Source organism: Lucilia cuprina, chromosome 3, assembly GCF_022045245.1.
Source record: "Lucilia cuprina isolate Lc7/37 chromosome 3, ASM2204524v1, whole genome shotgun sequence".
In the NCBI taxonomy this organism is placed as follows: domain Eukaryota; kingdom Metazoa; phylum Arthropoda; class Insecta; order Diptera; family Calliphoridae; genus Lucilia; species Lucilia cuprina.
In genome coordinates, this window is record NC_060951.1 from 48,667,412 (window position 1) to 48,680,949 (window position 13,538).

The window sequence follows — 13,538 nt, forward strand, 5'->3', positions numbered from 1 at the left end:
AAACTACAGGCCGCAATTTTAAAGATAATTGAATGAAATTTGGTATATGATATTCTATTGTCCCAGGGACGAACCCTATTGAAAATGCTTAAGATCGGTCCATTATTTCACCTAGACCCCATACAACTGTACCCCCGAACAGGGCTTGTAAACATTGTAATCAAACTACAAGTCGCAATTTTGAAAATAATTCAATGAAATTTGGCACATGATCTTTTATGATGCTGTATACCATTGGCGGCCAAAACATGCCCTTGCGGGCAATGTGTTATTCTCACTTATACACACGCAATACAAATATTCTCAGCAACAAAACAAACTATACATAAAACAAAAACAATTTAATTTAGTGGCTCTCTTTATGAAATGATACACAGAGAATTTTTTCAAAAACCGTTACAAATTAATACTTTTTATACAGTGTATACGAAGCCTATTGAAAATGGTCCATTATTTCACCTATTCCTCATAGAACTGAACCCGCCAAATAGGGCTTTTAAGTTCATAATTATGCTTAATATACTCGTATCTCGACAAAAAGCTGCAAAACCAAGTTCTAGAATAGTCTTGATGACCCCGATGAACTTTATAATTGTAGGGCCTCATTTGACCCTAGCCCCCTAAAAAGCCCTAATCAAAATTTTACTTAAATATCCACAGTTTTATTAAACAGCAAATGGCTTTAGTATATCTGAGGCAAGGTACAGTTCAACTTAAATGCTTTATTATGAAAACTTAATCACATTTTATTCGTATACAGGTGCAGGGTATTAATTATATGGTCGGCCTAGCCCGACTATAACTTTTAGATTCGATTTAACTACAATTGATTATTTTCATGTTTACACATTCTACACTTACTTTGACTAGAATCGGGTTTATTAAAAATCTAATACACATCAACAATATAATAATACGCATAATGATTTTGTAGTAAGTTTTGCTAATTTAAAGAATTGATTAGTAACTTACTTCTAATCAAATTTACAAATTACTTTCAAAATGACTAAAAATATTTGTCATTGTATTTTTGTATTTTTGTATTTTTGACTTATTCATAACTTAACAAAAAATAAAAATACGTATTTAGTACTTTTTGGATATTCGAACGCTTAAGGGTTGAAGGGATTAAGTAAGGATCGCTATTTATGTTTATTACGCACATTTTCCATACAAAATTCTTACAATAAACTTTCAATAACATAATTAAGCATTTATGAATATGGGGGTAAATCAGCAAAATATATATAAACTAGCTATACCCAGTGTGCTTCGCTACCCTCATCGTAATGGAATAAAATGAATATTATTATTGTAAATGTATATATCTGCAATATCAAAAATTCCCCTTTTAGAGAACTCTTTAAGTTTGATTTTATGATTCTAGTCTCAATATTACAGAAAATTAGAAAAAACAGTTGAAGAACGAAAAAGTACCAGACAGTGCCTTTTTATATATTTTCATTAAATCAGGATAACGGATGTTTAATTTTCAACCAGAAACCAAAAAAATCGCATAAAGATTTTTAAACAATCAGGAAGCTACATGTCCAATTTGATGTTTTTAGGTTCAATATTATAGAAAATTCGAAAAGTATTAGTAAAAGAACAAAAAAGTACCAGAGTATGCTTTTTCAATTTTCGTTCAATTGGGATACTGCGTGTTTAATTTTATGTTTATATATTCAATATTTTAGAAAGCTCTAAAAGTACCAGTACCAGTGAAGTACGAAAAAGTACCAAAGGACCTATTTTATTTAATTTCATGTTCCTAACAATAAACTTTCAATAACATAATTAAGCATTTTTAAAAAGTACCAAAAGTCCCCTTTTATAGGTTCTCACTTAATCCATCCTCTACATACTTAATTTCATGTTTCTAGGTTCAATATTATAGGAAATTAAAAAAGTACCTTTTGTAGAACGAAAACGTAACAAAAAGTCCCCTTTTATAGATTCTCATTTACTCCGGGCTCTACATACTTAATTTCATGTTTCTAGGTTCAATATTATAGGAAATTCAAAAAGTACCTTTTGAAGAACGAAAAAGTACCAAAAAGTCCCCTTTTATTGTTTCCCATTTACTCCGGGCTCTTCATGCTTAATTTCATGTTTCTAGGTTAAATTTTATAGAAAACTCAAAAAGTACCTTTTGTAGAACGAAACAGTACCAAAAAGTCTCCTTTTATAGATTCTCATTTACTCCAGGCTCTACATGCTTAATTTCATGTTTCTAGGTTCAATATTATACAAAAATCCAAAAAGTACCTTTTGAAGAACGAAAAAGTACCAAAAGTCCCCTTTTATAGGTTCTCACTTAATCCATCCTCTACATACTTAATTTCATGTTTCTAGGTTCAATATTATAGGAAATTCAAAAATTACCTTTTGAAGAACGAAAAAGTACCAAAAAGTCCCCTTTATAGATTCTCATTTACTCCGGGGTCTACATGCTTAATTTAATTTTTCTAGGTTAAATTTTATAGAAAACTCAATAAGTACCTTTTGATGAACGAAAAGTCCCCTTTTATAGATTCTCATTTACTCCGGGCTCTACATGCATAATTTCATGTTTCTAGGTTAAATTTTATAGAAAACTCAAAAAGTACCTTTTATAGAACGAAACAGTACCAAAATGTCTCCTTTTATAGATTCTCTTTTACTCCGGGCTCTACATGCTTAATTTCATGTTTCTAGGTTCAATATTAATTTCATGTTTCTAGGTTCAATAATATAAAAAATTTAAAAAAGTACTTTTTGATGAACGAAAAGTCCCCTTTTATAGATTCTCATTTACTCCGGGCTCTACATGCTTAGTTTCATGTTTCTAGGTTAAATTTTATAGAAAACTCAAAAAGTACCTTTTGTAGAACGAAACAGTACCAAAAAGTCTCCTTTTATAGATTCTCATTTACTCCGGGCTCTACATGCTTAATTTCATGTTTCTAGGTTCAATATTATACAAAAATCCAAAAAGTACATTTTGAAGAACGAAAAAGTACCAAAAGTCCCCTTTTACAGGTTCTCACTTAATCCATCCTCTACATACATAATTTCATGTTTCTAGGTTCAATATTATAGGAAATTCAAAAAGTACCTTTTGATGAACGAAAAAGTACCAAAAAGTCTCCTTTTATAGATTCTCATTTACTCCGGGCTCTACATACTTAATTTCATGTTTCTAGGTTCAATATTATAGGAAATTCAAAAAGCACCTTTTGAAGAACGAAAAAGTACCAAAAAGTCCCCTCTTATAGATTCTCATTTACTTCGGGCTCTACATGCTTAATTTCATTTTTCTAGGTTAAATTTTATAGAAAACTCAAAAAGTACTTTTTGTAGAACGAAAAAGTACCAAAAAGTCCGCTTTTATAGATTCTCATTTTCTACGTGCTCTACATGCTTAATTTCATGTTTCTAGGTTCAATATTATAGAAAATTCAAAAAGTACCAGTCGAAGTACGAAAAAGTACCAAAAAGTCCCCTTTTATAGATTCTCACTTACTTCGGGCTCTACATGCTTAATTTCATGCTTCTAGGTTTAATTTTAAAGAAAACTCAAGAAAATACCTGTGTAGAACGAAAAAGTACCGAAAAGTCCCTTTATTATAAATTTCATGTTTCGATTTCAATATCAAAGAAAACTCAAAAACTACCCATTAAAGAAATATAAATTCTATTCCAAAATGTTGCAACATCGTAGTGGGAGCCCGTTATTACGTATTTATATGTATAAGTTAATAAACCAAAATCAATGTTTTATGAAAAATGTACCAAAAATAGGTACAATTTTCACCCCTTAAACATCCGAATAATAAAAAAGTACTAAATTTATATTTTTATTTTTTCGTCAAGTTATGAAGGAGTCAAAAATATTGTTTGAATGTTCACTGGTTTAAAAGATACATGGGGTGCAAAAAAAGTACCAAAATACAGTTTTTACCCGTTTATTCCCTAAAGGGGCCGAAATTGAAAAAAGTACCAGACACCTGTCCGCTTATTTTTTAAATGAACGATGATAAGCTTTAAACTATTTTTGTATCTTTTCTAGTTTAGGAGATATGAGGTTACCGATTTTACCCATTTTTACCCTTTTTTACCCCCAAAAATCCCGTCTTAGTGGATCTATTTGGTGGGAGACCAACCCCCTGTCCAAATTTCAGCTCTTTAGCTTTAACCGTTTAGGCTGTGCGATGATGAATCAGTCAATCAGTCAGTCAGTCAGTCAGTCAGTAACGTTAGAATTTTATATATATAGATTTTTGTATTTTTTCTATTCGCCCCTTGGCGAATTTACCCCATTTTTGGGTCATCTTATCTTATTGTACATTAAAAAAAATACATTAAAATAAACATAGAAAAGATTGAAACGGATAAAAATAAAGCCAACATATATAAGTATACAAATCAAGAAAAAAGTGGAGAATATGTATTGTGTTTCCGAGAACGCTTCAGAGAAAAAGTGGCATATGGTCCCCTTCTACCTCTATGTCATGCCCATAATTATATTATTTAGACCTTAATTTTTACATTTTGCACAGTCTATTTCAAAAAAAAAATTGATTTTGTCATTCCATATGTAAGTTTATTAAACTCTAAAACGGTGTAGGGAAAATCCATATAAAATCAGTCGGATTTACCATCTCCGATTTTAATGAAACTTACCACACATATAATATACATATATAATATGTTCCACACATCATTGACTTTTCGGATAAAAGTTCATTCTAATGTAAAAATATCGCGAATTGAAAATTGAAAAATATGACTTTAAAACTACTTTAAGTATAACATAATTTTTGATTTGGATTTGAAGCCAAAGATATTGTCTTTAAAATCGTGTAAATAGAATATGGAGATCCGTCGATTTTAGAACAACAATTTATTAATTTTTCTTTGCATTCAATAAATAGTTTAATTTTAAATTTAAGTCTTTAATAATACCACAAATATAGTTAAAGCAATAATTTAATGCCAAACATAACGCAAAATAAACGCAACGATAATTGTAGCAAAAACTGTCATTACATTTATACCAACACGATCGGCAGGATTACAGCCGTTAGTGTTACATTGTTTACAGTATGGTTTCTTTATGATTGGTGAAATGTAGGGTGAATAAGGTGTTCCGCAAACATTTACATTGGAATAAACGCAGTTCTTGTAATAATAATCACCAGTAGCTGGAATAAAAAAATAATGAAATTAATGTACATTCTGTTTTATTTGTATTTTCTATAAGCGAATTAGATTTCTTACTAGTTTGGATGTATTCGCTGAAACATTCGTAGAAGGGTGAAGTTTTGTTTGGATGTGGCCCACTGTGAAATTGATTCATATAAATACGAGTATTATTTGCCAACTCGGAGTTGCAATCATATAAATTTGCTTTTTTACAAGTCTCTTTGCTATTACAAACGAAGCATCGAAGCGAGTAGCCTGGAAGGAAAAGTAATTGATTTTGTATTGATTAGTAATAAATAAATAAAGGCCTAAAATTGGCATATTATTCAGCAAATTATCTCCTTATTAGACAATGCAGGTTATTAAATTTAAAAGTATAACTGTAGTAATACAAACATCAAAACTACATTATACACAGAATTGTTTTTCATCACTTACCTTCTTAGATGCTTTAAAGGTAATTTAAAAAAAAATCGTCTTAAGACCTACATGTTTGAAAAGTTTTCAAACAGCACCAATAATCCTCTTCTTTATAATTGAAATTGTCTAGATAATATATTTTATTCATTGTTTTTTTATTCATATAAATTCCTTAACAACAACTTAAACTTATAGTCTTATCTATACAAACAATTTATCACAAAACCCATTATAATAGTGGCAATCAAAGTCATAAACTCAATCTGAATATGACCAGCTGGATTGCAACCATTTTTGTCGTTACATTGATTACATTCTCGTTTGCAATTCTCGAAAACATTGTCCAAAGGCAATTCGCAACCTTTAATATTGGCATAAGTACATCCTTTGTAATAGTAATCTGTAGAGGCTGTAAAAAGTATAACAAAATTTTTGCTTTTTTTTGCCCCATAAAATAAAATCCTTAGTAAAAACTTACGAGTTTCGATATATTCTTGAAAACATTCATAAACTGTTGAAGTGGCATTTGTGCTAGCATCCTTGTGAAAGGCAAAAATATATGTTCGTGTTCTGTTGGCCAACTTTGGATTGCATTCTTTTAGTGAGGGTCTTTTGCAAGATTTCTTGTCATCACATACATAACATTTAATTGAAATGGCTAATAATTGAGAGTGAAATTTAGTTAAAATTAATGTGGCTAACAGCAAAAACGAACATATAAAACAGAAATTGGTCAAGTCAAAGATCAAAGACAAAAACAGCATGTAGCTCAAATCACAAAAACCACTCCAGCAATAGGCGTTTTATATAAGACCACTATTAACTTGTTTCGTTCCAAAAATTCAAGAAAAAGATGGTAAATACTTTCCAAAAATTATTATTCTGAACCTAAGGGTTCATATTTCTCCTAGAGTAAATAGTTGTCGACCGAAAACCAAAAATAAAAAAACATTTTTATGAATGAACTTCAGTTCCTGATCTCAGTGTAAAAAATCCTGACCTCAGTGTAATTTTTGAAAAATAAAATATTTTAGATTTTTTCGTAGTGTTTTTTAAAAATTCTGTAATTTTGAGCTGATTACGGCAAAAACAATTTTAAAACTTTTAAAGAATACTTTTGGTCCACAATGTGATTTTTAGTTGTTTCAGAAGGAATATTATTATCGAAATTGGTTTCAAAATTGTCGTAATTGTTAGCTCATATAGTATTTAAAAAATAATTTGGCATTTGGTTTAGTCCATTTTAAATTTTTTTTTTGAAAATTTATGTGCCCCTAATAAAAATAAATAAAAATCGTATTGCGAACTAGAAAAACACTAACTATATTATCAATTATTTTTCCCCCTATAAACTCAAAATTACGGAATTTTTGACACCCAATTCGAAAAGATTTTAGAAAAATTTTTTCTACATAGTATTCTGTGATGAAGATTTTCAATCGCTGTTTTTAGAGGAATTGTCTTTAAAAAGTGGTCCACAGGACATTAGATATATTTTCATAAAAAGCCATAATCCTAATACTCAAATAAATGTGACATTCCGTTTGTTATATCCACAATATTATTGAAGGGCCCTTTACACAATCACAGTTTACGTACATAAAGTCTAATGAAATTGAATGATGAAATTTCATCCGTATAACAAAAAAGACAATATAAGTAGTATAATTTATATTTTTTGTGTTTACACTATTGGTATAAAGCAATAACCAAAATATATAGAAACAACTGGCCCAATTTTTTTGTTGTGTTTCAATAAAAATACATCCCTGATCTTAAGCGACTTGCTTGTTTTTCATTTAAAAAAAATACTCGTATTTTCCCTCAATGTATGATGATTTCATTGCATTTCGCGTTTAGTCAATCCTATACGTACTCTTCTACACAAAATTTTGAAAGATTATATTACTTGTATGCTCGTGTGAAGGCGGCTTGGACGAATCCTTCAAATTTCGCTATAAATTTATCAATGCTCTTCTATCTGTATATCTTCTATGGGTGCGTCTGTATGTCTATTGTATTATATTATATCTCCGATATTTAAATCCTGAATAACTTTTGAAAATTGTTTATGTTGTTATTATTCTGTTACTTGATTTTTGTACCCGGCGATGTCGGGGTTTTAAGTGGTTTCATAACATTACAAGTTTCTCAAGAAAATAAAGATATAGATATACAATTACATTTTTCATTATATAATCACATTTTATTCTCAAATTTGCATTAAATTTTTCAATCACTTCAATACCACACTCGACTTGCAACAAAACCAATAACAATGGTAGCAAATACGGACATCAGTTCAATATTAACACGTCCGGCTGGATTGCAGCCATTTTTATCACGACATTGATAACATTCCTGTTTAAGTAGGCTAGAGGTTAAGAATTCATTTAAAGGCAATTTGCAACCTTCGATATTGGAATAGGTACAACCTTTGTAATAGTATTTATTGGAAGCTGTAATAAATACAATAAAAATTGAAGAACCTTATAGTTTTAATTAAAAAAATAAAAAAACTTACAATTTTGAATATATTCAGAAAAACAATCGTAAAATGGTGAAGTTATACTGGCATTAACACCTTTGTGAAAGGCCATAAGGTAAGTTAGGGTATTTTTGGCCAACATGGGATTGCATTCTAACTTTTTGGGATTTTTACAAGATTTCTTGTCTTCACAAACGTAACACTCGATGGAAGAGCCTGGTGGTTAAAAATTAAATTTGAAATTTAGTTTTTACGTTTGAGGCCAACACCAGAAATAGATAGAATATGATGTAATCAAACAGACAAAAGCAATATACAACCCATGTGTCACAACAAATAATAATAATAATATCAATAATATAAACCCGATTTTCTAATCAGTTATACTTTATCGCTTTTTCTGACATTTTATTTGATACGAATATGTTTACATAAGCTAAAATATAAGATTTTTTATATTTTTCAACTTAATTCATGAATGCTTAATAAAGTTATAGAAGATTTATTATAGTAATTATTATGCAAATATCTTAATAAACAAATAATAAATATCTTCATAAATATGGGAATTAATAAAACAACTCCAAATTATTAGTTAATAATAGTTATGTTAACCTTGATGTTAAATGATACATACATGTTGAAATTTTTATCGAAAATATATTTGATTAAACATTTATTTAGAATTGTCATAATTACATTACTTTGTTATACGAAAGCAGAAATTCTTATTAAATACTTCCATATATTTTATATTAATGCTTTTAAACCGACACAATTATTCTAAGGATTATGTTTAAACTTAAAAAAAGAAGTTAAAGTATGTACTATATTCGTGCCTAGTCCTAATAAACTAAAGAAAAGTGTATTACGGATTTTCTTAAACTAAGTACAAAATACTTCATTCAAGTATATACCTTTTCTTTAACTTCGAAAAACGCAATGTATGATTTCTTTGGGTGAAAGAAGTCTTATCAGTGCTATCAGGTTCGCCTTTACCTTCGTGCGAAGGGTATATATAAGTTTATCGTTCCGTTTGTAATTTCTATAATCTAATTTTCCGATCGCTTTTTAAAATCAGTCCAATCGCTCCATAAATAACGAAGATATGAGTAAAAATCCGAGACCACCTTTGAAAATTTCATCAAGAATTGAGATTTTTTATTCATGCTCAAACAAAAATTGCAAAAAACAAAATACATAATCATACGGTTAATTTTGTTATTGTACAAAAGGTACTTTTTGAATTTTCTATAATATTGTATCTAGAAACTTGAAATTTAGCATGTAGGTCCCTTAGAAGGGGACCTTTTGGTACTTTTTCGATGTACAAAAGGTATTTTTTGAATTTTCTATAATATTGAAGCATTAAATTATGTAGGTCCCTTAACTAGGTAAGAACCTACAAAATGGGACTTTTTAGTACTTCTTCTTTCTACAAAAGTACTTTTTGAATTTTCTGTAATATTAAATCTAGTAACATAAAACTAAGTATGGGCTCTACATTAAGGATTAAGTCAGAACACATAAAAGGGGACCTTTTGGTACTTTTTCGTTGTACAAAAGGTACTTTTTGAATTTTATATAATATTGAACTTAGAAACATGAAATTAAGTATGTAGAGCCTGGACTAGGCAAGAACCCATAAAAGGGGACCTTTTGGTACTTTTTCGTTGTACAAAAGGTACTTTTTGAATTTTCTATAATATTGAACCTAGTAACGTGAAATTAATAATGTACAGCCCGGATTAGCCCAGAACACATAAAAGGGGACTTTTGGTAATTTTTTCGGTGTACAAAAGGTACTTTTTGAAATTTCTATAATATTGAACCTAGAAACATGAAAATAAGTATATAGAGTCTGGATTAAGTGAGAACTCATAAAAGGGGACTTTTTGGTACCTTACTGTTTTGTAATTGATATTTTTTTATTTTTTTTAATAAAATTCGTACTCACTGTTTTAACACATCTTGGTGAAGGGTATATAAGATTCAGCCGAATATAAAACTTTTACTTGTTTAAGTCTAAATTTAGTAAAATGTTCAGTTTTAAAACATTAAGTGTTTTCGTAATAAAATAATTATATCATAGAAGGAAGTTTTGAATATAATTATACAACTTTTAACTGACTTTCGGTAGGCGTTGTCAGATGAGTTTCGACAATTACGAAATATGACAGGCTCATCAGTACTTGTAAAAGACTTATAAAGCTTTGTTGTGATTTTCCGAGATACAAAAATGTTTAATATAATTATTAGCTTAAAAGTCCTTTCGAGGGTTTAGTTAAATACGTGCTAGGTAAAATCATAAAACGATATGCAGTTTTTAATAGACTTCGTGCTATTAAAATTAAGCATACATGCCAGTCAGTAAGCCGAACAGATAAAATTAATCCCTAAAGGATTAACAAAATATTTTGTTATTCTCTCCTCTAAAATGGTTTTTGGCATAAATGGAAGTATTTTACAAAGTTTTGCAACAAATGTTAATTTCTTGGTATTTTGTGCCATTATAACCTTTATGATCAGGAATGTACAAGGAATGTACTTGATTTTAGAACATTTCAAGAAACAAATATTCAAATTTTAATAAATAAATAAATTAGAAATTCGGTTGTGATTTGTATGTATTTTTGAATTAAATAACAAATGAGAATGAATTAGGTAAGAAATCAAGATAAAAAAGATGGATAAAATTTTCTCGTTTTTTTTTAATTTTTGCAAAAATTTAATTTTTTTTAATTTAAAAAAAATCTGAATATAATTTATAAATACTTTGCCGTCACAGAATTTAACTGTGACAAAAAAATAAAATATGATCAATATAGGCACTCATGATATTTTATTGTTGTTTTCAGCCGTTAAAAGTTTTGGAATTTTACTCATATCTCCGTTATTTATGGACCGATTTTGTTAACTTTAAATAGGTAACTTCTCGAAAGCATGCCTAATAGAATCGTTGGAGATAGATCCCGAAAATTTCTCGGTTATGGGTTGTACTTTATAATTATCATGTTTTATAATGGAATATTTTTACATATTGTTGTCAAGAAAAAAGAGATTTTCTACAAGAGGGCTCATAGAGGAGTAGGGGCAAATACGGGCCTATCCGTTTTTTAAAGGGGAGTTTGTATGGGGCTAGGGTCAATTAGGCCCGATCATATAAAAATTAGCACTGTCATTAATTGTTCTTTAAAACTAATTTTATCTGATTTTTATTGACATTATAAAACATTTAACGTAATTATGAGCCTAAAGGCCCGATTCGGGTGATACGGTTGTGTGGGGGCTAGGAGAAATAATGGACCGATTTCAACCTTTTCCAATAGCGTTCGTCCCTTAACCAAAAAAGGAGTATGTACCAAACCAAAAAGTGATTCTTAGCCGATTGGTATACTTTAAGGTGGGCATAGGACCAGCGTTGCCACTTGGGTTATTATTAACCAAAATTGGTTATTTTTATTTTGCATGTGTACATGTGAATTATTTTTTCGTTTTGGTTATTTTTTGCAAACAACTGAACTAAATGCTGTTTGCTTTTATTCTAAAAATAAAATTAAAAAAAAATCTCTTTTATCTCTAGTTAATTTAAATCAACTATGTAAATATACATATCGTTCCTGTTTTGAATAAAATAAATAAATTGTTAAACAAACGCAGTGTTAAAATAATTGTGAAAAATAAATAATATCTAAAAATATAATAGGATACAATAGAAATAAATAAATAAAATAGTGTATATAAAAAATTGATAATTAAAAACAAATTATATTGTGTTTATATTGGCATGAAAGTGTGGATATATATTTTTATGGGAATATCAGTGCTTGGAAGTTTTGTGTTTGTTTAAAAGAAAATTAACAAATAATTACATTTTACGCCGAGCACATTAAATTAACCATATTATGTTTAATATGTAACTATAACATGGTTACTTGAAGACATGTGACTACGTGTAACCATAATATGGTTACCTTAAACAATAATATGATTACTTGAAGCCATTATATGATCACATGAAACCATAATGTGGTTGCTTGAAACTACAATATGATGCTACAACATCACATCATGATTAATAAAACTATATTATGATGAAATATTTGGACTATATTTAATCATAATATGATAGATTATTATACTAATAATGATCATTATATGATATTTCTTGATAGTAAAAATGATCATAATATGTTTTAACTTTAACCATAATTCTAACCATAATATGTTGCTCTTAGATTATGGTTACCACAACTATATTTTTTCTCTGCGTGCATATTATGCCTTAATCTGAGAATTACTTTATTGCTTAAAAAAGCATGTATAGCGATAAAATTCAATATGAAAAAGTTTTTTTTTTTGGAAATGTATTTGTCAAAGTTTATGAGGATCGGTATATACTTAATTGATTCTATCCCTCATAAAAAGTCTCCTCAGAAAATGACTTTAAAGCTCACAATGTACTGCAATTTAGCAACAGAATTCAACATAATCAAGTCTTAAAGGAACTAAAATATCTCTGTCAGACTTTATGAGAATTAGTCCATCATTGACCATACGTCTCATATAAGATCCCCTACAGAAAGTTACTTTAACGCTCACAACTGTCTTCATAATAGCAGTTTAGCGACGAAATTTAATATAGTTACAAGTTCCACTTCAGAAAATGAATTTGTTATTTTAATGTCCAAATGTAAACAAATAAAAATAATTTTGTTTACTTTTTTCTTAATTTGGTTATTTTTTTATTCGTATTTTGGTTAGAAAAAAAACGTTTGTTGAGGCAACACTGCATAGGACCAATATTTTTGGATGTTACAAACATCAGCACAAATGCATACTACCCTCCCAACTATTGTAGTTTAGAGTATAATAAAACAATTTATTTGTAAGAGAAATTGCAAGTACTTCTTTAACTCTCTATTTGTAAACGAGCAGATCACTGATTTTTTGTTTTTGAGTTTTAGCAAGCCATATTAAAAACTTTTGTCAATTAAATTTTAAAATTTGAAAAACTTTTTAATTTCACATTTAAACATAAAATTTTCAAATATTTTCACCAACATACACTTATTTCTTAACAATTTTAATTATTATTATTTTTTATTGTTACATACTTAGCGAAACACAGCAGAAAGCTATCAAAGCTACACCAAAGATTAATTGCTTTGAATTCATTTTTTTTTTTTTTTTGTTTTTCGTATTAATCCGTATAGAACTTTACTCGGCACTTGCTTATTAATAACTAAACTAAATGTAGCCAAAAAATAATTTTAGATTATATACAATATTTTTTTAAATTAATATACAATACTAACTATATATGATAAATAATATTTCCAATAGGTGTGATGAAATATAGATAACAAAAATGTATGGGCTTATCGCTAAAAAACCTATATTGTTTATAATAATTTCCTTTTTATTTATTTTCGTTAAAAAT

The 13,538-nt window shown here is 28.5% G+C and overlaps 1 protein-coding gene and 1 long non-coding RNA gene across 3 annotated transcripts in view; one reads left to right on the forward strand and one right to left on the reverse strand.

Annotated features, from left to right (window-relative positions):
- LOC124418878 overlaps positions 1-13,538 on the forward strand; it is a 668,817-nt gene that overhangs the window by 380,000 nt on the left and 275,279 nt on the right. The gene's annotated exons all lie outside the window — the stretch shown is intronic.
- LOC111676785 lies at positions 4,800-13,339 on the reverse strand. 2 transcript variants are annotated; one of them, XM_023437763.2, is made up of 3 exons: positions 13,213-13,339; positions 5,263-5,442; positions 4,800-5,186 (listed from the first exon to the last, which is right to left on the reverse strand). In XM_023437763.2, exons 1-3 carry the CDS (start codon positions 13,271-13,273, stop codon positions 4,972-4,974), a joined length of 456 nt encoding a protein of 151 aa, XP_023293531.2. In that variant the 5' UTR covers positions 13,274-13,339; the 3' UTR covers positions 4,800-4,971. The 2 variants fall into 2 exon arrangements, with proteins under 2 accessions (XP_023293531.2, XP_023293530.2); XM_023437762.2 differs by lacking the exons at positions 4,800-5,186; positions 5,263-5,442 and adding exons at positions 7,798-8,066; positions 8,132-8,311 and having other exon boundaries at positions 13,213-13,330.

Excerpts from the sequence above, each read along its gene's own strand:
- LOC111676785 (XM_023437762.2), bottom strand. The coding sequence starts at position 13,273 with ATGAATTCAAAGCAATTAATCTTTGGTGTAGCTTTGATAGCTTTCTGC. Across the intron at positions 8,312-13,212 it reads TTTCTGCTGTGTTTCGCTAA|GCTCTTCCATCGAGTGTTAC; the intron begins GTATGTAACAAT and ends TTTAACCACCAG. Across the intron at positions 8,067-8,131 it reads TTCTGAATATATTCAAAATT|CTTCCAATAAATACTATTAC; the intron begins GTAAGTTTTTTT and ends TATTTATTACAG.